A 27,824-nucleotide genomic window follows, 5' to 3' on the forward strand; every position below is an offset into this window, starting at 1 on the left:
TGAGTGTCTTGTCAGTAGAGAGCGGTTTGCTGGTGTGATGTCCCACCACGAGTGTTGCTAGTCTCTAAACCCCTCGCAAAAGCCTTACTCTAAGTAAAGTGGTAATGAAGTTATGCCACTAGATATCGCTAGTATGTATCTCTGTACTTGTATATTGCACAGCTGTAATGAACAAGGGGTTATTGTTTATTTGTGATCTGTGCATCAATGAGAGCTCTTACTTTTCTCCACCTATCTCTATCCTTTTCTTTTTCCACACTTTCTCCTCCACCACTCACAGGAGTTATTACAGACCCTGTAGGAAGTTGTCACATGGGGAGAGGAAGTACACACCCACACTTAGGGAGTCTTATCCAAGTCTCGATAGAGAGAGGAAGCAAGACAAGACGTACCCGGCTGTAGTTCAGCTGGACCCTGGCTCTGCCAGGTCCCCTGTCAGGGACAGAAGAACAAGTCCAGTGTAGTCTAGTCTGGAGTGTGGTAGTGGACAGACACACATGGGAGATACGGAGACTCTTTATTCTCAAGCAACTCTTCTTCTAACTAAGCAGTGCTAGACCACTCAAGAGAGGACAAGTCAGAGATCATCCCAACCTACGCTGTGAACATTTCTAAAGGTGCAGGACAGTATCCTAAAGCTAAAGGAACTGATCCGGATAGAGCACAGTTGCTAGAAGGCTACGTACTCTATCTCGCAGCACAGGTGTAACCAGGTAATCTTGACCACCTTTCTCAACTCAGGTAACAAGGACTGGGGCTTGAGTCACCTTGTTAGGACGGGTCACCCGACACTGCAGGGCAATAGGTGTTATCAAGACAGAGGTCAAAACACAGGCTCAAGTATTCTACTTCTTCTTCTTCTAAAGCACATTTCTTAACTGGGTTGGGACTTTCACGACCTACTCCTCTCCACTATTCTGAACTCTCTGCTCTTCTTAGCACGCAACCAAGTCAGCACTATTAGTCTACCTTTAGCCTACTATTAGGCTCTCAGCACAGATTCTGTCCAGTCAAGTCAGAACCTCTTGTAAGCTGGTGTACTAAGTATTCCTTCAGTAAAGAAGAGTTTATTTATGAAATTATTGCTCAAGCACCTACACAGTAGTTACACTGTCCTTGGGTCATCTCCCCTTTCTGTGGGTGGCAGTACCGACAGTCCAGGTGGGTCACAACTTCACTCCGGACCACCGTGATAAGTACCCAAGGGACCCATCACAACCTGGCAGGTCACCGAACACAGGGGAAAGGGTATAGTTAGCCCCCTTAAACTAAAAGCAGGTGTGTCTAGCACCCCATAGAGATGACATAACTAGCTGTGAAAAATAGGTCTGCTCTAGGAAGCTATAAACTCTGCTAGGTTGTTGTTTTGTGTTTTTATTTTTGGTTGCTGCATTTTGTGAATAGCTGTTTATCGGGCAGGGTGTGGATAGACATTCCAGACCAGGTGTGGAATTAATAAGAAAAGAGCCAGCCTCCAACATTAACCTAATGAAGATTTACCTGTATATAAGGAAGTCATAAACTCTGTTTAGTTTACTCTGGAGATTTGACTGCTGGCAGAAGCATCGTGGCATAAGTGCAACGGGGCAAAAGTGAGTCGTTAAAAACAGCAGGTGTTTGCTAACTGCGCGAGATTCTTTTGATTGGTAAGTACTTGTTTTTACTTGTTCTTATAAGATGTCTGGTTTGGTGCTGTGTAATTCTTGTTTAGCTGCTGTTTCCTGTAGAACCTTTCGGGACTTGGGGTGCTGTCCAGTTTGCATGCAGATGTCTAGTTTACTTTGTAAAAATTTCTAGGCTGCCGTCTGTACACTTCCATCTGATGTGATGAGACTATCCCAGCCAGGTATTGCTGAGCAGCCCTGTTACCAGCCACCACTCGAAGACCTCAGAGGAAAAAGGTTGTTTGAAAACCAATTGGTTCAGGGAGATTGCGAGTTGTGGAGCAGAAGCTGAGGACGTTTGGCCTCTCTGTGCAAAATTGTTTTAGTGTTCCAGATAGAAGTGATATACATAGAGGTGTTGTTGCTGATGGAGGCATAGCTACTCTAATGGGTAAGTTGTTTTGGATGGGCCACAGAGCAGGGGCGTAGCTAGGATTCATGGGGCCCCATAGCAAAAAACTGTACGGGGCCCCATGAATCCTGTACGCGCCCAACCGCGACCGCCCCCCCCCCCGTCGATCACAGACAATGACGCACATATATATATATATACACACACAGAGGCACCATTAACATATATACAGATACACCACTGACAAACACACATATATACGCTGTAGTGTGATTACACTAGTGCTGATGTATACACCATGAGTAGACTGTACACAGGAAAATCATCTCTGTGTAATAAGAAATACTCAACCAGAAATAAAAGAAAATGCTGCAGATATTAATGGTGGGTTCTTTTATTAGAGCCCAACATTAATAGGAGCTGCTGCAGAACTTCTTTGGGAGCAAACCTGTCAATCACTTGAGACACTACTGACAAACACATATATATACACCAGTGCTACAGACATTGCTGACATACACACACACGTATATATAGCCACAGATACATACACATACTGACATATAAATATATACACAGATACATATATACACACACTGACATATACATATACCCACAGATACATATATACACACACTGACATATAAATATATACACAGATACATATATACACACACTGACATATACATATACCCACAGATACATATATACACACACTGACATATACATATACCCACAGACACATATATACACTCACTGACACAAATACACAGCACTTACAGCTCCCAGGCTTCCCCCTCCTCCTCCTGTAGTCCGGGCTGATCTTCACATAAAAGTATTGAGGACCTTTGGGTCATGTGACCCAAAGGTCCTTCATCCCTCTCCTGTGCCGTCTGGCAGGTCCTGCTCCTCTGTTCAGCCGACTCACTCGGCACTACAGTGAGGGGGCTGAACAGTGCAGTGGGGGTCCCTCTTCCTCTCTGGACCCCTGGGAGAGCGGGGTACCTACCATGAAGGCAGGGCCGGCTTCCTCGGGCCCCCTTCCTGCAGGGGCCCCATAGCAGTCGCCTTCCCTGCCTTCATTGTAGCTACGCCACTGCCACAGAGTGATAGCAAGAAGTCAGGGGCAGAAGTAACGGGTAGTAAGGAGTGAAGGCATCTTCTTGTTGGTCACTCGACTGTTAAAGGGGAACTCCGGATAAGAAAAACTTGTTTTCCATTAAAAGTACATTTAAAAGTTATATAGATGTGTCTATACAATGTATTACCATATCTGTACGACTCTGCCACACGGGTAGCTGATAGAAATCCAGGAAGTGAAAAAAAATGGCCCCTGTGCCAATTCACATTGTCTCCTGCTCCCTCTGCTCCCCCCCCCCCCCCTTAGGAGACAAATCTTCCAGGCCTCTGTCTCACATTGTGTGTGTTTGCTGATGATGCATACAGGGGCTAGGCGTGATGTCACAGGAGGCGGGGCTGGATAACCCAATCCCCTGACTGATCCACCATCTCTCACCGAACAGAAGCAGCTGCTGCACTAATTTTACTTATTGTAACGGCCAATAATCAGTTGACATCGTTCATGTCGGCTGATTGTTGCAGTCATTTGTTTTTCAACGTGTTTTCAATACTGCAACGATCTGCTGCCGCCACTATATGCTATGGGCTGCAATCACCCGGTCAGCCCCCCCGCAGCTCCCCCCCGGACTCACCCGCTCGCTGCCGCGTGTACTTGAGATGGCAGTGAGCGGGGAACGAGGAGCAAACGAGCGCTGATAAGCGCAAACGAGCTCCTAACAGTCTGCCCATGGAATAGGGCCTTTAGAGGTGGTGTTGTAGGACAGGATGAGGATATGTTTAAAGAGTTGAGATGTCTCCCAGTTGCTACTGTCATCAGGGACAGGAGGCGGACTGCAAACATTGTGAAGGCTGCTAATATAGAAAGTGAAGTTGATCTGGTGGTTCATCTTGCAACAAATGACTTGTCCCAAAGAGATGTGGAATTGGTAAAAAACGAACTCCAAAATTTTACCCTGGAGCTGGGCAAGATAGCAGATTCAGTGACATTTTCAGAGGTTTTGCCGGTCTTTAATTAGAATAACCAGGCATGTCACAGAATGGCCGGTGTTACTGAAGATCATCCCGGCCAGTACTGCAGTACCAGCTGGATGACTTTCATCTCTGGTGAACCTGGATGCGGGCACACACGGGTGTGCCCGCATCCCAATTCACCGTTGCACACAATGGAGTGTGCAGCCGGAGCCGCACGCTCCATTGTGTGAAGTGACATGTCTTGTGCTGCCGCTATTCAATGAATAGCGGCCGCAGAAAACTGACATGTCAGTTTTTTGTGCGGCCGGATGGAATCCCGGCCGGAGCGTATACTATGTGTATACGCTCCGGCCTGGATTCCAATTATTCCAATACAGCTTATGCAAATTGCAACAAAGGACGTGATTTATGCAAAACATACGTTGTGTGAACATAGCCTGACTGTGTGCAATCCCATACTACAAGAAGAGTATTGGATTTTAAGAAGACAGATTTTAAGAAAATGGGGGAGTATTTAGATAAAGAATTAAAAGGGTGGGATAAAACATTGGGAGCACTCAGTGGGCAGCATTAAAATATACCATATTAAAAGGCAACTAGACTATATGTACGAGAAGTTAGCAAAAGTAAAAGGAAGAAGAATCCATTATGGTTCACTAGAGAGGTTAAGGCCATTGTAAAGGGAAAAAAGGCAGCGTATAGGAAGTATAAGGAGACTGGGAATGAAGCTGACAGAGAGACATATAAAAGTATACAGAAGGAGGCAAAGCAGATTATAAATGCTGCTAAAGCCTCAAAAGAAGAAGAAATGGCCAAATCTGTTAAGGGGGAAATAAAACCTTCTTCAGATATATAAGTGACAGGAAGAAGAAGAATGGCTGCAGCATTACTAAAATAAGTAATGGGGAGAATACGTTTATTGATGGAGATAAGGCGGTCACTGACTATTTGAATAGCTACTTCTGCTCAATGTTTTCAGAAGGCGGCCTTCACAGTCACAGGATGGTTGGACACAGCATTGGCTCCAGTTATACGGGTTCAGCTCTAGTGTTTTCAGAGGCTGAAGTTGCAGAGGAACTTGCCCATTTAAAGTTGAATAGCGATGGGTCCAGATGGTGTCCACCCCAGGGTTCTTAAAGAACTCAGATCTGTAACTGCTGCCCCCCCCCCTCCCCTTTCCCTACAGATCTGTAAAACCAATCCCTGCTAACAAGAGATGTCCCTGATGACCGGAGAACGGACAATGTTATACCAATTCACAAGAAGGGGAGTAGATAGGGACCTAGTAACTACAGGCCAGTTAGCTTAACACCTGTGTTAAGCCTAGTAACTACAAGCCTTACAAGCCCGTTAGATTAACATCTGTAGTGGTAATAATTATGGAAACTTTTCTAAATAAAGAAGATAATGGATCACCTAAGAATCAACAATTTAATGGTTCCAAACCAGCATGGCTTTACTGCGGGCCGATCATGTCAGACTAATCTTATTCATTTCTTTGATTATGTTATTAAAGTGCTGGATGAAGGTGGTGCTGTGGATATTGCCTATCTGGACTTTAGCAAAGCCTATGATAAAGTTCCCCATAAAGAGCTGATAGAGAAGTTCAATAAAATTGGACTTAATCCCTGGATAGTTCAGTGGATTTGTGGTTGGCTGGAGGATAGATATCAGAGGGTTGTTGTTAATGATGTATATTCCGAGCAGAGACTGGTTACAAGTGGTGTGCCACAAGGGCCTGTTCTGGGTCCTGTTCTCTTTAATATGTTTGTAAGTGACATAGGAGAAGGTTCGAACCATTTGTGGCCTAAAACAGGTACGGGGAACCTTCCGCCCTCCAGTTGTTAAAATACCACAATTCCCATCATGCCTGGACAGACGAAGCTAAAGGTTTGGCTTTCCAGGCATTATTGAAATTGTAAATTTGCAACACCTGGAGGGTCCGTAGGTCCATAACGCTGGCCTAAGATATGGCTGGTTTTGCAATGTATTGTGAGATATATTTTGGGTTGTAAGAAAATTTGGCCAAAATTTAGATGCCTTGTCATTCAATAGTTGTAATGCGGATAACTTACTTCCATATGCAGCAAGTTGGAGAAATACCCACAGATTTATCAGGCATTCATTCTTCCTTATAGGGCCTATAGCTGCGGAGTGTGAGCACAATGCCCTAAGAGGATTGAGAGGGTCACATATTTATTAGATGTAACTACTAGACTAAGGCTCCATAAGCTGAGCTGTAACACAGGCCCATAATGTAAGGGTCAGTGAAAGAATAGAACAACTGCACTAACGCATTCCAATATAAGAGTATCGCAGAATTACAAGTCCACTAGTGGCACTAAAACAATTAAGTAATATAGATTAAAGGGGGGAATAAAAATTAAATCAGCTGGTGTCAAAAAGTCATACATATAATTATTTCTATTTAAAAAACTGAAGTCTTCCAGTACTTATGAGCTGCTTGATGTCCTGCATAAAGTGGTGTATTCTTTCCAGTCTGACACAATGCTCTCTGCTGCCACCTCTGTCCATGTCAGGAACTGTCCAGAGCAGCAGCAAATCCCCATAGAAAACCTCTCCTGCTCTGGACAGTTCCTGATATGAACAGAGGTGGCAGCAGAGAGCACTGTGTCAGACTGGAACGAATACACAACTTCCCACAGGACATACAGCAGCTCATAAGTACTGGAAGACTGAAGATTTCATAGAAATATATAAAACTTTCTGACACCAGTTGTTTTGAAAATATTTATTTTTTGAAAATATTTTTTCCCTATGGATTACCCCATAAAAAAAAACTTTGTATGTTATTGTTACATTTGTACAAAGCCATAGAATAATGCTCACCTTTGATCTATACCTCAGCAAACTAACAATATCACAGATATAATATTATTATTTTTTGCAGATATAAATAAAGTTTTTATAACATTATTGCCTTGTTCCCCTTTGTAGAGATTCCCCAGAGAACACAATGGACCTGAAACCCTTCCTACTGCTGCTGATATTAATATGTGTCGCAGGAGCCGGTCACTTTTCTAAGTCGTCTTCCAAGGGTCAGTATTTAGCATCTGTCTTCTTGGACCTGACCATGGAGGAGATGACATCAGTTCAGAGTTTCCTCATGGCCCAGGAGGAGCTTCATTTAGTCTCCATTAGACATAATATGGGCAAAAACTCGATTTTCATGATGGAGCTCAATTTGCCGAAAAAGCAAAAAGTCCAGAAGTTTTTAGATAAAAACGGCCCCAAACCAAAGAGAAAGGCCAAAGTGGTCATCTTCTTCGGAGACCAGGCCAAAGCCAACATCACAGAATACATTGTCGGCCCACTCCCACACCCACAATATTACCGGCAACTGACCAGGAACAAGCCCCTAAGATTTGAGTCTCGACCAGTGACTATTTTTGAGTATGAAATATTCATAAGCCGTCTGAAGGAACTAACCAAGGAGTTCACCCACATCTTACTGGAGACCTCCGGCTTCTCCTTCTACAACTGCTCCTCACATTGTCTTTCCTTTACGGACGCTGCCCCCCGGGGCTTGAATTCTGGAGAGCGTCGCTCATGGTTGATGATAAAGAAGTTGACAGAGGCGTATATCCTCCAAGCTATAGGACTTGAGCTTCTACTCAACCATCGCTCACTTAACCCAAAAGAGTGGACCATTGACAAGGTCTGGTACAATGGCCAATACTTCCATAGTGTCAAGGAGTTTGTCCAAAAGTATGACAAGAATGAACTCACCAAGTTACGGTTACCAGATGACACTGATTATCTTTTTTCCACTTTCATACCTCGTGGAGAATTTAAGACAAAAACAAATATGCATGGTCCAAAAATATGTGAACCCCAGGAGAAACGCTACAGAATTTTAGGCAACTATGTAGAATACACTGGCTGGAGCTTTGCTTACCGGGTGCGTCCATCTGCTGGCCTGCAGATATTTGATATCCAGTATAATAATGAGAGGATAGCCTACGAGGTGAGCATACAAGAGGCCATCTCATTCTATAGTGGGGTCACACCAGGTGGGATGCAAGCACAGTATGTTGACTCTGGGTGGGGGATGGGAACTAGACATTATGAGTTGGCCAAGGGAATCGACTGCCCTGAAGGAGCCACTTACCAGGATCTCAACAGTTTTTATGACACGGACAAACCGCTGCGATTTAAGAACGCATTGTGTATCTTTGAGCTGCCCACAGGGTCACCCTTGCGGAGACACTATGACGCCACAGATAATGGTGGATACAATTTCTATGCTGGGCTGGAAAACCAAGTGCTGGTGGTGAGGACAACAACCACTGTCTATAACTACGACTATATCTGGGATTTTTTGTTCTACCAGAATGGAGTGATAGAGGTTAAAGTAAGCGCCACTGGGTATATCCAAGCCACCTTTTTCACCCCCGATGGCCTCCGATATGGAAATAGAGTCCACACCCATGTCCTTGGGAACCTGCACACACATTTGGTCAACTATAAGGTCGACCTTGACATTGCAGGTAAGAGAGAATGTGGCTTACTGGAACTTTAACAGTCAACATGTAGGTTAGCTGCTGTTGACGGATCTGTTATTCATATTTTGTGATCTATAAAGGTTTTCTGCTGCGAAGGGGCTGAGTGCACTCCCTGTCTAGTGTACAGCTTGGGGATGGTTTGAGGTGCCCTTGATGGCCAAACACATGGCCATAGAATTGCCCTGCAACCCCAACGTCACAGGACCAAACCCCAAGGGCCCCCCCCCCCAAACCCAGCAGGCACCGCCAGTGGAGAAAGCTGCCACCAAGCATTACAAGTGTGAACATGGTCTTGCTACTCACCATTGCTCCTGAAGGTAGAATGGGAAGAATAGGAGGTACTTGCCATGTGTGCACAGGTGTTTCCTGCTAATTGGGTTCACATGGGTCTTACAAGGAGGAGTGCTAGCACTCAGAAAAGAGAGAAAAGTAAAATACGTACATGGAGAGAAAGGAGCTGCTGCACCTCACACCTATGGCTGACACCAATGCCTCCTGGCTATATTAAAAAACCCAAACCATATTGCCTCATGTACCACGTGCAGGTTTCCTGGATCGCATGAGTCCCTACACTAACTCAACACTGTGTCGGTCAGCTACCGCAAACCCCACAAAGCAAGCACCATAGGTTTGATCAAATTATATACCAACATCCTGGTGTTGGTTTTTGAATGTAGTCGAGAGGCATTAGTGTCTGCCATAGGTGTGAGGTACATTGTGTTGGGAAAGAACCCTTATGCCCATAAATTCCCTGCGGACTAAAACTTAGCTTTTAATTTATTGTTATAAAATTAAATACAAATAATTGTGCTCAATCTATAAAGTGAAATAGTGGTTAAAATAGCTGGGGTGTAGATTACCTTCGGGTTAATTAACCTTTTCACCATTCACATATATATCTCTCTATGGCAGGTGAGTGGTTAACAATAATAGCACCTCGGCCGTTGGTGCTTAGCTAGTGAACTTAAAGTTCTATCGACTTTTTCTATTTCTTAGCGGTGGGTGATAAGCAAGACACACCCGTCACTCTAACCACTTCTACTAACTGCCTATTGCTCCTAATACACTCGGAACTAGGATATTCCCCCTCAGGGGGTTAGAGCCAGTACGCTCTTCCGATGCGATTTGATATACGCATTCCAATGGACCCGATCCAACCACCCACAGCTAGTTAAAATTTCACTATCTGCCTGCAATCTTACATGTTTCGCTGATACCTCATCAGCTTTTTCAAAGAATTGGCAATCAGAACAGATTGCCAATTCTTTGAAAAAGCTGGTTCCTAGCCCGACGAAGTGCCTCTGTAGGCGTGAAACATTTTGTTGCTCCTGCTGAACACACCTGCTTCACCATCTCCCCTCTCCCCGCCTAGCCTACTCTGATGTATCGGAAATAAACCACTTGCATCTTCAGTCCGGTGAGTGCGAGACTCTGTTTCTTGATCCTTGTTCATTTATCCTGCCTTTTTTGTCTCTGCACCGCCGCTCCACGGTTTGGATACAGTTTGTGTGCTATATACTCCAGTCCCGGGTTTCCCACATTGGGTGTACCTTGTAGTTAGTGCCGGCCGGAACTCTCACCATACGTATACCATTATAGTAGTTATATTCTTGTATATAGGGAGCAGTATTATAGTAGTTATATTCCTGTATATAGGAGCAGTATTATAGTAGTTATATTCCTGTATATAGGAGCAGTATTATAGTAGTTATATTCTTGTACATAGGAACAGTATTATTATATCGTGTCCACCTTTGTAGGTACAGAAAACAGCTTTGAAACTATTGATTTGAAATATGAGAACATCACAAACCCTTGGAGTCCTGGTCACTTTATTGTACAGTCCCGTAAGGACCATATCCTGAGAAGCACAGAGCGCCAGGCGGCTTTCAAGTTTGGATCTCAGGTTCCCCGTTACTTAGCGTTCCAAAATCCCAACAAGAAGAACAAGTGGGGTCATGAGAAGAGCTACAGAATCCAGTATAACTCCAATGGATACAGTGTGCTGCCCCAGATGTGGGCTGAGGAGAAAGGCATTGCATGGTCCAGGTTAGTGGGATAAATAATTTTTTTCATTAAGTCACTATCAGTAAGGCTAGGTTCACACTGCGTTTTCAGCATCCGTTTAACGGATCCGTTTTTTTTAACGTCCAGAAAAATAGGGTCAGCAACGTTTTTTGGTCCGTTTTGGACCGCCAAAAAAAACGGATCCGTTTTTTTTTATAATGGAAGTCAATGGAAAAACGGATGCACACAAATGAATCCTTTTTTTGCAATCCGTTTTTCATGCGTTTTTTGCAAAAAACGGATGCGTTAAACGGATGCTGAAAACGCAGTGTGAACCTAGCCTTATCAGCATTCTCCGGTCTTATGTATGTAAAGCTGAATCATTGTACAATGCAGGCCCAGTAACATTGGAACAGGTTATGGTATTCTACATTTTTACCATTTCCCAGGTCTCTGCTTTCTGTCGGTCAGTAGGAACATTTGTCTCTACATCCAGAGTCTGACAACACTGATAGTCCTAATACTTTTATAGTCAATACCTTCATATGTGAATGAGCTGGATTTCAGCCTGATACATTCTAACAAACTATGTGGACTATCTTGCAGATACAGCCTGGCCGTCACCAAACAGAAGGACTCGGAGGTCACCAGCAGCAGCATTTACATCCAAAATGACCCCTGGGACCCCGATATTTATTTTGAAAATTTTGTCAGTAACAATGAGGACATTGTAAATAAGGTAAGTATAGTATAGTATTGTAAGTCTCCAGGTTTCTTGTTATTGTCTCCCGTTTATTCAGGGTCAATCATAGAATCTAGCATTTGAAATATTGACTTATATCTAGTGACTCACAGTTGATGTCTTCTCAGATTGGAGTTTCTCACTTTTCTTTTATACCTTCTATAGTAGTTAAACCTCTCTGTGCGGGTAGGCCTCAGCAGATAGTATCCCCCATGTAGCAAACACAGTCACAGTGCGATGCAGAATTCTTATAGGTTGAAGATTAGTTTAAAGAGATGGGTTTTCAGGTTACTTTTGAAGGTCTTGATGGTGGATGAGAGCCGGATGTGTCCAGAGTATGGGGGAGGGTTGGCCAAAATCTTGGAGATGGTTGTGTGAGGTATGAACTAGGGGAGAGCGCAAAAGGCGGTCACTGGAGGATCGGAGTATGCATGAGGGACGGTAGCAGGATATCAGGTTAGAGATGTACGCTCAACAATTTAAAGTGAACACGTTGGGCAATGGAGAGCCAGTGGGGGAATTGGCAGAGGGGAGAGGCAGAGGCAAAGCGATGAGATAGATGGATTAGTCAGGCAGCAGAGTTAAGGATAGACTGGAGGGGAGCTAGGGAGTTAGATGGAAGGCCAGAGAGGAGGAGGTTACAGTAGTCCAAGCAGGAGATAATTAGAGCATATAACAGCAGTTTTATGAGTCAGGGTTACGAAAAGAGATTCGGGAGATGTTTTTGAAGAGGAGGCGGCGGGAGGTGGTCAAGGTTTCAATGTGCAGTTTAAAGAAAAGGGTAGAGTCAAAGTTGACCCCAAGGCAGCGGAGTTGGGGGACAGGGGACAGAGTGCAGCCATTGATTGTGATTGAGAGATTAGATGGAGGAGTGGAGCGAGATGGGGGGAAAGATGACTAGTTCTGTTTTGTCCATGTTAAGTTTTAAAAAGCAGGAGGAGAAGGTAGATATGGCCGATAGACACTCAGGAATCCTGGATAGCAGGGAGTTGACATCCGGACAAGAGAGGTAGATCTGTGTGTTTTTGGCGTAGAGGTGGTACCTGAAGCCGAGGGATTCTATGATATGTCCCAGGCCAAAAGTATAGACAGAGAAAAGAAGAGGTCCGAGTACTGAGCATTGGGGGACACCAACAGTGAGGGGAGGTGGTGTGGGAGACACTAAAGGTGTGGTAGTAAGCCAAAAAAAAAAAAAACATACTCACCTGCTGTGCAGCTCCGCCTTTCTTCTGGCTTATGTCTTCTCACAAGGGAGCGACCTCTTGTGGCTGGAGGCAGATTGCTGCCTGCGGCCACACAAGTTGTTTGCAGGGTAGGGGGCAGATGCAGCACCTGGTGGCTGGGTGAACCCTGGTGGCCTCATGGCAAAATTGTCCCTCTATGATTTAGGGCAGTGACCTTCCCATCTAGGGCACTGGCCCTGAATCTTAATTCCTAGCGATGCCCCTGTTCATGTCTCTAAAAATGTTGGGGGTCACTGATGTTCCTGTTGGTTTATCATCTAGGACCTTGTGGCCTGGGTCACAGTCGGCTTCCTCCATATCCCCCAAGCCGAAGACATCCCGAATACGCCCACACCAGGAAATGCGGTCGGATTCTTTCTTCGACCTTACAACTTTTTCGATGAGGATCCCTCTGTGGCCTCCAGGGGCCCGATCATTGTGAGACCCACTGACAAAAGCTTCACCAAAGTGAACATCCAGCGCTGGACTCCTGTAGTTAGTGGTCAGTGTGGGTCAGAGAAACCCTTCCGGTATAATGGAACCTACTTCTCAGACTGAATCCCGATGATTCACCTAAAGCCGTCACATTGAGGACGAAGATGTCCAGGAGATGATGATGAGGGTTTCTGCAAAACAACATGACTACGGGGCGTCTGCTTCAATCATTGTACAGAATAAAGGGAGGGAGTGGATGTAATGATGGCATGATGGGAATTGTAGTTTTTCAACAGCTGGAGGGCCGAAGGTTCCCCTTCCCTGCTTTACTTAAGTATATCAACAATGATTTTAGGGTCGGCTCTAAATCAACGATCAATGACACAGAAATGATTTTTCGATCGTTGCCTGCAATTACACAGGACGATTATCGTTTAAAGTCGAATGATATAACTAAAAAAGAAACAAAAAGATTTGGGGGGGGGGGGGGGGGGTTGTGTAGGGGCGGTGTTGGTTGGTATGGTGTATGGGTATATGTTGTGGTATATAGACTTGCGCATGGTACAACTTTAAAACTAGGGGATGAACCTGATACTATTTGTGCCAGAAATTGGAAAGATGATTATTATGATGATGATGATGATGATGATGATGAAGATGACAACAGTAGCCATGACTTACCCTTGATACTCACATAGTCCAGAGAAAAAAAACTGTTTTTAATTCAACTAGTGTCAGAAAGTTATACAAATTAGTAAATCTTAAAGAGATTGTACCATCAGTTACATTAGCTTTTACCGATTCGGTACCGGGCCGGGGCTGGCACACTGGAGGTGGCTGGGCCGCCCCCAGTGGGAGGAATCCACTGCCCCTCTATGACGCGGCTCCGTTAGAGGAGCTGTGTCATAGAGAGGAGGAGGATTCCTCCCACTGGGGGCGGGCTGGCCCACCTTCAGTGCTTCAGCCCCGGGCCGCCACCCGTGGATAGAACGGCGCCGTACACAGGAACTGGACAGCAGTTAAAAAAAAATGCACCGCGGCACCAGCTTCCCTGTGCCGGCGCCAATCTAGCCGTGGGTCATGTTAAAGCGAATGTAACTGATGGTACATTCACTTTAAGATTTAATAATTTGTATAACTTTCTGCCACTAGTTGAATTAAAAACAGTTTTTTTCTCTGGACTATGTGAGTATCGGGAGTCTCCATGAACAGTATATATATATATATATATATATATATATATATATATATATATATATAGTGAATGAATCCAATTCTGAATAAATTCTTCTGCAACATGATCATATGCTCTGATGTCATTGTATATATTATCAATACTTATAGTAAGATGTGTCTAATGTGCGAGAAATACCTTAAAGTTGCAGCTTGTATATATTATAGCATACCCGAAAATAAAAATTATTTTACCATATACCTGACATGTGTGTGCAAATCTTGACTAGTTGCATTTACATGGGTATGGATACCCTGCCATGGCAGAACCAATGGGGTAGATAGATGGTGCTGGCTTACAGTAGGAATGTTCTGTGTTGCCCATAGCAACCAATCACAGCTCAGCTCTCAAATATTCACGAGCCCTGGTAAAATAAACGCTGAGCTGTGATTGGTTGCTATGGGCAACAAGGGACATTCCTACTGTAAGACAGCCCCATAAATCTGCCCCATTGTTTTCTTTACATCCACAATGCCCTTTGTACCTAATATGTTGCCCCCATGACAGCCACAATACCCCTTATAACTGATATGTTGCCCAGATGACAGCCACAATACCCCTTATACCTGATATGTTGCCCAGGTGACAGCCACAATGCCCCTTATAACTGACATGTTGCCCCCATGACAGCCGAAAAACCCCTTTACCTGATATGTTGACCTCCATGATAACTACTAGGTGAAGAAGCCAAAGTTGCTTCGAAACACGTTGTGTGTTGCTTAGAATAATGTATATAACTGATGTTGCTTGACACATGGAAAGTTTCTGTGGACCAATGACTCCCTGTTCCACCTGGTACTTACGGAAGAAGTGAGAATAGACATACAATGCCACCCCCGATAACAGCCACAATGCCCCTAACCCCTCTTACCTCCTAAGCTGGGTGGTCTCCTCATCTGCTGGTCCTCACCACCTCACACCAGATACAGTACTTGACTTCAGCTCCATAATATTAGAGACAGGTCACACCTGCCTCCCCGTTAGTTTTCGAAAGAATCCATGTCCTTGGGGTGGGCCCCGGCTGCCTGGTATCTGATGATCTATATGTCTGACCAGTCTATAGACAAACATGGCAGCCCTCAAGAAAAAGTCCTATAGTTATAATCTGGGGGGTATACAGCAGTCGCTGTTTATTTTCCCTGCAGCGCCACCCCAGGACAAATAAAGCATTACACAATCCTCATTGAAATGGCTTGGCTGTCCATGTAAAGCAGGGACGTGCCGGGTCCTCCAGAGAGAGAGACGCTCTTGACGGTCCTGAAAAAGTGGCCGCCTATGGCAGGACCGCACCCCCCTTATATGGGCCGTGGATTTCCCTTTTTCAGAATCTAGAATGGTGATTTTTCGCCTGGTTGACAGGCTGCTGTTTTTGTGATAGTCGGGAAGGCTGCCAGGTCATGTTTATCGACACCTATGGGGTTATGTTTCCAAATTTAGACCAGCTAGCTGGTAAACAGAGACGTGAATGAGATGTTGTTAACCCGACCTCACTGACTGCAGGAGGCAGAAGCCAGCGGAGGATAGAAGCCCCCACCCCCAATAATCACACAGAAGAACAAGGGGTTAATATCCCTATCACTCCCATTGGATATCCCAGAGGAGGGCGTTACATTGATCCAAATACTGACCCTGGTCCTGGACCTCTGGGTCGTCATGTAGAGTCGTATACAGATATGTCGTCCTGTGTCTGATCTATCACCACATCCTATTGAGAGGCTTTAACCAAGGTAAGTGGAGCTTTATAGAAAACCTGTCACTTTTTGGCCAGTGGGGTCAATAACTAGGAAGCTGAGCTATTAGGAGCTGTTTGTAGAGCTGTAGTTTATTGGTAATTCCAGTCCAGTTACCTTCAGAGCTGAATTCAGAATTCTGCATGTACTATTCACATCCCATAATACACTGCACTCGGCTCCACTGTGTTCTCACAAGATGCAGTATAGGGTGAATATCCTTGATTAAATATCTCTCGTTTCGGGTCTACAGCTCCTATGCTATGTATATATATGATGACATACTGCAAACTACAGTGGGTGAGGTCTGATCCTGCAGTCATGTAACAAGGAGGCAATTCACTTTTTTACTTTCATTCAGTTGGTTGTAAAAGTTTACACACCCTTTAAGGTTTGGGTCTGACTGGTCTCTCTTTTGTCTGGAGAAGGCATTGCACCTCCAGCCACATCCACATACCCACCTGGCCCGATGCAGTCCCTCTGTGTTCCTTCGTTCTCCTGGCTCTCCGGCGCATGAGTGACATCACTCATGCAATGGGGAGCAGGAAGAATGAAGGTGCACTGGGTGACTGCATCGGGCCAGGTGGGTATGTGGTGATGGGGGGTGGACTGTACAGGATTAATGGGGCTACACACCTGCTCCTCCCCAAACCTACAGAATGTCCCCTAGTTCCTTCTTTTAAGTCAATATCATGTAACAGTTTTTTTGTATTGACAAGGCATTTTTCTAAAACAGTGCCACACCAGTCCAGAGGTAGTGAGCTGTATTGCAGCTCAGCTCTAGTTAAATTAAGTTGAGCTACACTACCAGAAACAACCTGTGGACATGTGTGGCACTGTTTTTTAAAAGTAGAAGTAGTCATGTTTTTGTAGATTTGTACAATCCCTTTAAGGAAAACCCTGTAGCATTATAAATGTCACCAGAGTAGATGACATAATTCAGATCCAATTTTTTTTCATGGATAACATCTAGTTGTATCGAGAGTGAAGTCCAGAAGAATAAAAAAGTTGGGCTGTTCTTTATGTTTATTAAACCTTTCTTCTCCGAGGTCCGTTCCATTAACATTAACAATGGAGAGAAATTATTTTGTATGGATAGCAGTCCTATGGATCAGTTCCACCTTCGCTAACATGCATCCAAGCTACAGGGGGCGCTACAAGGTGTCGGTCTTCTCTGACCTCACCCCCAGTGAGATGATATCAGTTCGGGCATTTCTTATGGAACAGGAGAACTTCAACTTGGGTTCTGTACAAGGAACATTTGGAAAGAATGTAATACAGCTGATAGAGCTTCACATTCCCAAGAAGATCCAGGTGCTCAACTTTTTGGACAAAAATGGTCCAAAACCAGAGCGTGAGGCCAAAGTTATCATCTATTTTGCTGACCAATTACATCCCAATGTGACAGAATACCTGGTGGGTCCTCTGCCCCACCCGTATTACTATAAGCCACTGGGCAGGGGCAATAGAACAATAAGGTTTGAGTCCAGACCGACAACAGGCAGCGAATATGAAGAGATCTACCTGAAGTTACAGGAGGACATGATGAAGGTCGATCCAATTCTACTGGAGATCTCAGGGTTTTCCTTCTCTAATTGCTCCAACAATTGCCTGACCTACACTGATATTGCACCACGCGGTTTGGAGCCCGGAGACCGGAAAACGTGGTTAATGTTTCTACGCTACGTGGAAGGATATTTTCTTCACCCCATTGGTTTTGAGCTTCTTTTCAATCACCATTCCCTTGACCCAAAACACTGGAGAATAGAGAAGGTCTGGTACAATGGCCAATATTTCGACAGCTTAGAAGAGTTTGTTGGAAGGTATGAGAAGGACGAAGTGACCAAGATCCAACTACCAGATTATAGGGAGGAAGACCTCTACTCAACGTTCATTCCACGTGGAAACTTCAAGACCAAAACCGATGTTCATGGACCAAAAATATGTGAACCCCAAGGCAAACGCTATAGAATTTTGGGTAATTATGTGGAATATGCAGGTTGGAGCTTTGCTTATCGGTTTAGCACCTCTTCAGGACTACAGATCTTTGACATACAATTTAACGATATACGAGTAGCCTACGAGGTGAGCATCCAAGAGGCCATCGCTTTCTACAGTGGAGTCACCCCATCTGCCATGCAGTCTAAGGCTATTGATTCCGGTTGGGGTATGGGAGCGGTCAACCATGAATTGGCCAAAGGTATTGATTGCCCAGAGGTGGCCACATACAAGGATGTATACCATTTTTATGACACAGACAAGCCAGTACTTCACAAGAATGCTATGTGTATCTTCGAGCTGCCCATGGGGATGCCCTTACGTCGTCATTTCAACAGTGACTACAATGGTGGCTACAACTTCTATGCCGGACTGGAGAGCCATGTCCTGGTGGTGAGGACGACATCTACGGTTTACAACTATGACTATATTTGGGACTTTCTCTTCTACCAAAATGGAGTGGTCGAGGTGAAAGTCCATGCCACTGGCTACATTCAGGCCACTTTTTTCACGCCAGAGGGATTGCAGTACGGCAGTAAAGTGCACAGCCACGTGTTGGGGAACCTGCACACACATCTCATACACTACAAGGTCGATATAGATGTGGCAGGTAAGTGACCGGCCATGGTTAACCCTAAATATTAGCATTTTAAGGGCAATTCTAGTAATAAGTTACATCAAATAGTAATTTTACCCACAGGAAGAGAAAACAGCTTTGAGACCATTAACCTGAAGTACGAGAACATCTCCAACCCATGGAGTCCTGGCCATTTTATTGTGCAGTCCCGTATGGAGAAGACAATAAGGATTAGTGAGGCCAAGGCGGCCTTCAGATTTGGATCTCCTCTTCCCCGATATCTGATGTTCCTAAACCCCAATAAGAAAAACAAATGGGGTCATGAGAAGAGCTACAGAATCCAGTACAACTCCCATGCCCACAGCGTGCTGCCCCGAAGGTGGGCCGAGGAGAAGGGCGTCTCATGGTCCAGGTAATTTCAACCACATCTTGGGAAATTCTCTGTGAGCCATTGAAGTGATCATGTTAGTTTAGGAAAAAAAAGTGTTTTAAGGTAGACTATAAGGAAACCACAGAGCACTGGACTTCAATAATAACATGCAACACAGTAGTCATGTTTTTCCAATCCTTTCACTCCAACCTCATGTCTACCTCTTGTCCCTGCTAGTTCAGTGTCTGTAGGGAACTCGTTCTGCTGTGTGGAATTGTGTGATACTTGATAAGTTGGGGAGTTCATTCTGGAAGACTCCAAGACTAGAGATGAGCGAACCGGGTTTGAGTCGATCCGAACCCGAACGTTCGGCATTTGATTAGCGGGGGCTGCAGAACTTGGATAAAGCTCTAAGGTTGTCTGGAAAACATGGATACAGCCAATGACTATATACATGTTTTCCACATAGCCTTAGGGCTTTATCCAACTTCAGCAGCGACCGCTAATGAAATGCCGAAAAATCGGGTTCGGATCGACTCGGGCATGCTCGAGGTTCGCTCATCTCTATCCAGACCCAGACAATATTTGGCCCCATGACCACCTAGCCTAGATCAGGGATGGGGAAGCTTCGGCCCTCCAGCTGTTGCAAAACTACAAGAGCTGTCCAGGCATGATGGGAATTGTAGTTTTGCAACAGCTGGAAGGGCGAAGGTTTTCCCTCCCTGATCTAGCTGATAACCCTGCCTCTTCCAATTCCCCACCCATAAAGAGACTAACTGGAATAAGTGTTGAGGAATGATCCTTTAAGAGCTATTTCCCATGACCCCATCATACACAGGCAGCCAAGTTTTTCCAATTAAGGACAACCCTTTACCTCCTTCACTGCCCTACACCTCCAGGCATATTACCATTAATCTCTTCATTGCCATTGACCTCCAAAAATGTTACTATTAACCTCTTAACTGTCCTAGACCTCAGCCCCCCCCCCCCCCCCCCTTACATACCTAATATCAAATCTATCTGAAGGACTCAGGGTTATCAGGGTAAGCCACAGTTGGACACATCATTGATAGCCACTACAGATCTAACCAGTCATCCAATAGAATTCTGTTTTATGGTAGTCACGGTAGAGCTGAGCTCAGTTGGTGGATACAGATGATAGTCTATATACACCCTTGGTCCTCAGGTACAGCTTAGCGGTGACCCGTCACAGTGACCAGGAGCTGAGCAGCAGCAGTCTGTACAACCAAAACGACCCATGGGAGCCAGAGGTCAATTTTGAGAAGTTTATTCGAAACAATGAAGATATTATAAACCAGGTCAGTGGTATATTTACTTACTATGTCTTGTTTAGGCCAGAGCTATGGGACTTTTGCGTAAAAATTTTGGAACCCTGTTATTTCTTCAGACTTTAGAAGAATTTTGGGGCTAATTTTCTTTTTGTTAATTCCATAATCCACCATTTCTCATATCCTGAACAAAATTGCTAAAAATGTTCATGTTATGATCAGAGAAAATAATTTAAAAAAAAGGTTGTCCCAGCAGAGAGAAGCACAGTGAAGATGGGTTTGCACTTACCATTATAGTCAATGACCAGATATAATCCTACTCCTCATATACATACACAAGACAGAGCTGCTCCTCATACACATACACAGTACAGTGCAGCTCCTCATATACATACACAAGACAGAGCTGCTCCTCATATCCATACACAGGATAGTGCTGCTCCTCATATACATACACAAGACAGAGCTGCTCCTCATATACATACACAAGACAGAGCTGCTCCTCATATACATACACAGTACAGTGCTGCTCCTCATATACATACACAGGACAGTGCTGCTCCTCATATACATACACAAAACAGTGCTGCTCCTCATATACATACACAAGACAGAGCTGCTCCTCATATACATACACAGTACAGTGCTGCTCCTCATATACATACACAGTACAGTGCTGCTCCTCATATACATACACAGGACAGTGCTGCTCCTCATATACATACACAAAACAGTGCTGCTCCTCATATTCATACACAGTACAGTGCTGCTCCTCATATACATACACAAGACAGAGCTGCTCCTCATATACATACACAGGACAGTGCTGCTCCTCATATACATACACAGTACAGTGCTGCTCCTCATATACATACACAAGACAGAGCTGCTCCTCATATACATACACAGGACAGTGCTGCTCCTCATATACATACACAGGACAGTGCAGCTCCTAATATACTGTACATACACAGGACAGTGCTGCTCCTCATATCCATACACATGACAGTGCTGCTCCTCATATACATACAAAGGACAGTGCTGCTCCTCATATCCATACATTGGACAGTGCTGCTCCACATATACATACACTGGACAATGCTGCTCCTCTGATCCATACACAGGACAGTGCTGCTCCTCATATACATACACAGTACAATGCTGCTCCTCATATACATACACAAGACAGTGCTGCTCCTCATATACATACACAAGACAATCCTGCTCCTCATATATGTACACAGAAAACTCCTGCTCCTCTTATCCATACACAATAAAGTGCTGCTCCTCATATCTATACACAAGACAGTGCTGCTCCTCATATACATACACAGGACAGTGCTGCTCCTCATATACATACACTGGACAGTGCTGCTCCTCATATCCATACATTGGACAGTGCTGCTCCTCATATACATACACTGGACAGTGCAGCTCCTCATATACATACACAAGACAGTACTGCTCCTCATTTACATACACAGGACAGTGCTGCTCCTCATATCCATACATTAGACAGTGCTGCTCCTCATATACATACACTGGACAGTGCTGCTCCTTATATAGATACACAAGACAGTGCTGCTCCTCATATACATACACTGGGCAGTGCAGCTCCTCATATACATACACAAGACAGTGCTGCTCCTCATTTACATACACAGGACAGTGCTGCTCCTCATATCCATACATTGGACAGTGCTGCTCCTCATATACATACACTGGACAGTGCTGCTCCTTATATACATACACAAGACAGTGCTGCTCCTCATATACATACACTGGACAGTGCATCTCCTCATATACATACACAGTACAGTGCTGCTCCTCATATACATACACACGACAGAGCTGCTCCTCATATACATACACAGGACAGTGCTGCTCCTCATATACATACACAGGACAGTGCAGCTCCTAATATACATACACAAGACAGTACTGCTCCTCATTTACATACACAGGACAGTGCTGCTCCTCATATCCATACATTAGACAGTGCTGCTCCTCATATACATACACTGGACAGTGCTGCTCCTTATATACATACACAAGACAGTGCTGCTCCTCATATACATACACTGGACAGTGCTGCTCCTCATATACATACACTGGACAGTGCAGCTCCTCATATACATACACAAGACAGTACTGCTCCTCATTTACATACACAGGACAGTGCTGCTCCTCATATCCATACATTAGACAGTGCTGCTCCTCATATACATACACTGGACAGTGCTGCTCCTTATATACATACACAAGACAGTGCTGCTCCTCATATACATACACTGGACAGTGCTGCTCCTTATATACATACACAAGACAGTGCTGCTCCTCATATACATACACAGGACAGTGCTGCTCCTCATATCCATACATTGGACAGTGCTGCTCCTCATATACATACACTGGACAGTGCTGCTCCTTATATACATACACAAGACAGTGCTGCTCCTCATATACATACACTGGACAGTGCTGCTCCTTATATACATACACAAGACAGTGCTGCTCCTCATATACATACACAGGACAGTGCTGCTCCTCATATCCATACATTGGACAGTGCTGCTCCTCATATACATACACTGGACAGTGCTGCTCCTTATATACATACACAAGACAGTGCTGCTCCTCATATACATACACTGGACAGTGCTTCTCCTTATATACATACACAAGACAGTGCTGCTCCTCATATACATACACAAGACATTACTGCTTGTCATATCCATACACACGACAGTGCTGCTCCTTATATACATACACAGTACAGTGCTGCTCCTCATATACATACACAAGACAGTGCATCCTGAAAAGTGTCACATTAAATTATGGTTACACTTTAATCTTCCCTATTAGGATCTTGTGGCCTGGGTTACAGTCGGCTTCCTCCACATCCCCCATGCTGAGGACATCCCGAATACGTCCACACCAGGAAATGCCGTGGGATTCTTTCTTCGACCTTTCAACTTTTTTGATGAGGATCCCTCTGTGGCCTCTAGGAGCACAGTCATCGTGAGACCTGCCGACAAAAGCTTCACGAAAGTGAACATCCAGCGCTGGACTCCTGAAGTAGTTGGTCACCGTGTGTTGAATGAACCCTTTCAGTATAATGGAACTTACTTCTAGCTTACAACCCTCTATTGTGGTAAACATAGTGTAAATTGTCACCTTACATCATGATACCCAATAATTCCATTGATTTCAACTGTAATACCACTCCTTGCCATGTGGTGTGCTGTTCTAGAGAACCACAAAGCTAATTCAGAGAACAATATACCACCTAGTGGTCCAAATGTGTAGTGCAGTAATTTATATTTTCAAATCCAAACAATACTTTCTAACAACTCACCTTAAAGAGGTCATACAGTCATGACAATTCTTTGCCACGTATTCTATTAGGTGTCATAGATAACACACCTTGGATGTTCTATTATCTGTGCTAAGATTTGGAAGAGCTGTATATAGTAAGGGTGGAATCTAAATATTTCCAGGCGCTAGTACTAGTAGACAACTTCCCTTGTCCTTTAGCCATTAGTCCTTGGCAGCCAGTTTAATATCATATTATAGGTTTACTAGAGCAAGAATTGGAAACTTTTGGGACTTTCAGCTGATGTAAAGCTGAAGGGCCGAAGGTTCCCCATCCTTGCACTACAGTATATACCCCTGACACTTGACCCTTATTATGGGGTCACAATTTTACCTTGATTCGGCACTCACACAGCAACAATGTAACAATCCAATGACCACCAGTCTGACTTCTCGTATCCTAATATTTGGTTTATTGTAATTTTCATTCATTTAAATAAGGTATTTTATTAATTTTTTTTACATATTATTCCTAGAAAACCTCTACATTCTGCATTCAGACACATGCTGAGGAAGTAGTGTGCATAGTATTGAATGTCGTACGCCCAAACGCCAAAAGAAAAGAACCCACCCGCCCCCTGACGCATCGACAGGCAGAAGGAGAGAGGGATATTTACACAGCAAACCTCCTCGGTTGGACCCAGGGAAACAGGGGAAGGAATAAGTTAAGATGGCTTCATAAAGAGGACACTTCCGGGAGGGGTTCTGGCACAAGGAGTCAGGCTATCTTTGGATCTAATCGGTGAAGGCATCGCTATATGGGGGAGGAGCCATAATGTTGTGATGTCATATATGAGTGAATTTGAGGGTCACCTGATTGCGATATTTTTCTTACTGCTTAAGGGGAATATTTCATGAAGCTTAAATGCTAGTAAGGTGCAGAGTTGTCATGAGCACAAGCTGTATAGTCCAGACCAGGGATGGGGAACCTTCGGCCCTTCAGCTGTTGCAGAACTACAATTCCCATCATGCCTGGACAGCCAAAGCTTTAGCTGTCCAGGCATGATGGGAATTGTAGTTTTGCAACAGCTGAAGGGCCAAAGGTTCCCCATCCTTGGTCTAGACCTTAAAGTGAACCTACGGCCGTCCTATAAACAGTGACCCGGCCATCTGAGGACACCTCATTCCAGTGATCGTTTGGGATCTTATCTTATGGAGCCCACTTTTGTTTTGACCATGGGGTCACTTTAAGGCTTGATTTACAGAGAAACACACGTCGCTTGAAGGCATGGCGGCCATGGCAGTAGCTGATGTTTCAGTGCTTCCCTGCCTGGCAAGAGCTGTGCCCCAGGGATACACATATTTGGACAGTCAATTGCAACACCTCTGCATGGCCTGGAGCCCGTTTCAATGTGTCAGGTGACCTTTCCTCTCATTTATGGCTATTTACGTAGCACAAGGCAGAAGGTTAGTGGTTGCACCATGCACATCACCTCATTGGGATATTTTCCAGTAATAACAATGGAATGGACTGGGGTGACACTGGTGACTGTCTCCCCTGTAAAGTGACCTGTTTGCATGGAGCACATCCTGTCTTGGGAAGGATGGATACTGCCGAAGCACCCACTGCAGCCCAAGGGTCTAGAGGTGAAGGGGCAGTGACGGGGCCGGACCTAAATTTAGGCCACATTACGGCTGCATGCGTCATGCTTACAGGCAGGCTTCAGTAACATTTAGCTCTGCTTAGTTTTGCATTGAGCAATGCATTGCTTTACTTATCTGGAGTTATACTCCAATCACCTCCAAAGCTGCATCCAGAAATTTGCTGGTCTTTTTTTTTTTTACCTTTGTCCTCACATCTTCCAATAACTCGCTGCTGGTTCAACTTCTGCTGAGGTGGTTTCATTTGCAAAGCCTGCAATGTCATGAAAATACCCAACATCCCCCAGAATGCAAAGCTTTATGGGGTGGGATTTAAAGGAGAAGTCAGGCAAAATAATATTAATAATAATGATGATAGTGCAGGCAGGGGGTGGACATACTTACTGGTCCCGGTGCACCAACATTACCAGGTTCCCGGGCCCTGCCAGATGTCATTTTTTTTCTCCTTTTCTTGGTACGTCATAACTCAGCGGGAAAGGGTGCTCAGCCAGTCACTGACTACAGTCACTGACTGGCTGAGCAGGCAATCCATCTGCCAAGTCGTAGCAGGGGGAGAGATGAAGAATCCTGGCGGAGTCCAGGAGCAGGATGCGTGGTCACCGGTACTGGTAAGTATAGGTTCTTTATTATGTTCCCCCCTCCCCCTGCACTGAATATTTTTTAATTCCCCAGACTTCTCCTTTAAGTGGTTATTGTATATAACAGCGTCGCCAATTCTGACCCCCACCCCAGCAATCTAAATGGGCTGCAGCAGTGCAATGACTGTTGTTGAAGATGTACGTTTGTACGTATGTAATTTTGACGTAAAAAAGTAGCAAATATTTGCACAAGCTTCATTTTGCAAAAAAAACTTCCCGCTTTTCCTATGTCTAGCACCAAAATCGAGCGCATTGTGCTACAGTTAGCCACTTTTTTATAGCTTATTTCTGGTGCAAGCATTGATATATTCCACACTGAACCAGCAGGGGTCAGCAGTGAGATGTGACATTTAACAGAAATCCAATAGAATTTTGAGTGCAGCTTTGGATGTGAATGGAGAATAAAACAAAATACAGTACAACTACTATAAAGTGACTGAAACATATCAAGTAGATTAAAGCCAAGTCGCTGGGTATGAGAAGGACTGGACATACTAAAAAAAAATGGCCATGTGACACGACACAGGGTCGGTCAGAATTAGTAATATTCAGAACATGTATTAAATACCTCAGGAGAGCAAAAAGTTGTGCAAATAAACCCCTAATATCATATCAGACATACAGCAGGCAGAACATATTCTGATGCTTCTAACTAACAAGGCAAAGGAAGGGGGGAGGGGACGCTACGCGGCGAGCGCGCCGATGAGAAGATGCACAATCATGAGCTTTGCGTTTTCAGGCACGATTATCCCCCAAGTGTTTGGAAACTTGGTGCAACTAAAATCAGCAGCCTCGGTATTCGTATGTACAGTAACAAATAAATAACACAATGCTTCCTAGAGAGTTCCACAATGACATCGAGGATCTGAGGCTACACAGCGATGGATACGGCCCCGTTCACACGCCGCCCGGCAGCACAACAGTGATCCGTCCACATACCTAGTGTAAGATTGAATGTGCGCGCAGTGTCGGGCCCCCGCGGACCCCTCACACTACTGAACAACCATATATGTATGTATATATATATATATATATATATATATATATATATATATGAAGAAAAAAAAAGATTTATTGTACCCCAAAAAAATGTCCGGTTTTAGCGGTGTCATCTTGTGGTACTCATTGTGCATATAATAAGGCTGGGTTCACACTACGTTTTTTTTATCCGTTTCTTGCAAAAAAAAAAACAGATAAAAAACACGGATGCAATTGTGTGCATCCGTTTTGATCCATTTTTCCATTGACTTTCATTCAAAAAAAAACTGGATCCGTTTTTTTTAAAGGACACAAAAATGAGGTCGGCCACATTTGTTTATAATGGAAGTCAATGGAAAAACGGATCACAACGGATGCACACAGTTGCATCTGTTTTTTTTATCAGTTTTTCAAAAAAAAAAAAAAAAACGGATTGCAAAAAAAAAAAACAACGGATTGCAAAAACATAGTGTGAACACAGCCTTAGTAATCATCAGAATCACGCAGACAGGTATACAGATATCTGATTATATGTAATGCCCCGTTAGTATATCTATAGGGACAGGTATAAACCCCCAGATTGCCGCATACATAACCACGTCCTTCTAACAGCCGCTACTTCCATCAAGTACTGGTGTCCTAGACTTACAACAGCGCAGGCACTGGTACCCACAACTTAGAACCTTCCCATTGCATCTTTTTGGCGCTTGGATCGGAGAAGCCTGGTATGGGCTCTATACATTGCCTAGGAAAACATAGAAGCCTCCTTGGCATCCTGCCCACCATGTTGGATAAGTCTGGTGAGCGTCTACTATGTTACCTACAGGCACTCCTCGGCATCTATGCTCCATGTTCTCCATATAATCACAGAACCTCTCGTCACATGTCCTTACTTAAAGGGGACATTAGTCAGAAGGTTTATGGTGTCCTATCACTTACATTGTCCTGTGCAGCTGATCCAGAGAGATCCTCCTGAATAACATGGACATTAAGTAGTCCTCTCCATTATGTGCATGAGCCCAGTAGTCCTGG

The 27,824-nt window shown here is 44.3% G+C and overlaps 2 protein-coding genes across 2 annotated transcripts; both read left to right on the forward strand.

The window, feature by feature from the left end:
• The first annotated feature begins 1,559 nt into the window (after window positions 1-1,559).
• Window positions 1,560-13,350, forward strand: LOC138784890 (diamine oxidase [copper-containing]-like). The gene is made up of 5 exons (XM_069960586.1): window positions 1,560-1,646; window positions 7,027-8,579; window positions 10,355-10,643; window positions 11,208-11,340; window positions 12,849-13,350. Exons 2-5 carry the CDS (start codon window positions 7,046-7,048, stop codon window positions 13,122-13,124), a joined length of 2,232 nt encoding a protein of 743 aa, XP_069816687.1. The 5' UTR covers window positions 1,560-1,646; window positions 7,027-7,045; the 3' UTR covers window positions 13,125-13,350.
• A 2,436-nt stretch (window positions 13,351-15,786) lies between these two features.
• Window positions 15,787-23,563, forward strand: LOC138783938 (diamine oxidase [copper-containing]-like). Its single transcript, XM_069959277.1, has 5 exons — window positions 15,787-15,962; window positions 17,015-18,573; window positions 18,664-18,952; window positions 20,097-20,229; window positions 23,065-23,563. Exons 2-5 carry the CDS (start codon window positions 17,037-17,039, stop codon window positions 23,332-23,334), a joined length of 2,229 nt encoding a protein of 742 aa, XP_069815378.1. The 5' UTR covers window positions 15,787-15,962; window positions 17,015-17,036; the 3' UTR covers window positions 23,335-23,563.
• The last annotated feature ends 4,261 nt before the right edge of the window (window positions 23,564-27,824 follow it).

The sequence above is a fragment of the Dendropsophus ebraccatus genome, chromosome 2 (genome assembly GCF_027789765.1).
Source record: "Dendropsophus ebraccatus isolate aDenEbr1 chromosome 2, aDenEbr1.pat, whole genome shotgun sequence".
In the NCBI taxonomy this organism is placed as follows: Eukaryota; Metazoa; Chordata; class Amphibia; order Anura; family Hylidae; genus Dendropsophus; species Dendropsophus ebraccatus.

Excerpts from the sequence above, each read along its gene's own strand:
- LOC138784890 (XM_069960586.1), top strand. The coding sequence starts at position 7,046 with ATGGACCTGAAACCCTTCCTACTGCTGCTGATATTAATATGTGTCGCA. Across the intron at positions 10,644-11,207 it reads AAAGGCATTGCATGGTCCAG|ATACAGCCTGGCCGTCACCA; the intron begins GTTAGTGGGATA and ends ACTATCTTGCAG. Across the intron at positions 11,341-12,848 it reads ATGAGGACATTGTAAATAAG|GACCTTGTGGCCTGGGTCAC; the intron begins GTAAGTATAGTA and ends TTTATCATCTAG.
- LOC138783938 (XM_069959277.1), top strand. The coding sequence starts at position 17,037 with ATGGAGAGAAATTATTTTGTATGGATAGCAGTCCTATGGATCAGTTCC. Across the intron at positions 18,574-18,663 it reads GGTCGATATAGATGTGGCAG|GAAGAGAAAACAGCTTTGAG; the intron begins GTAAGTGACCGG and ends TTTTACCCACAG. Across the intron at positions 20,230-23,064 it reads ATGAAGATATTATAAACCAG|GATCTTGTGGCCTGGGTTAC; the intron begins GTCAGTGGTATA and ends CTTCCCTATTAG.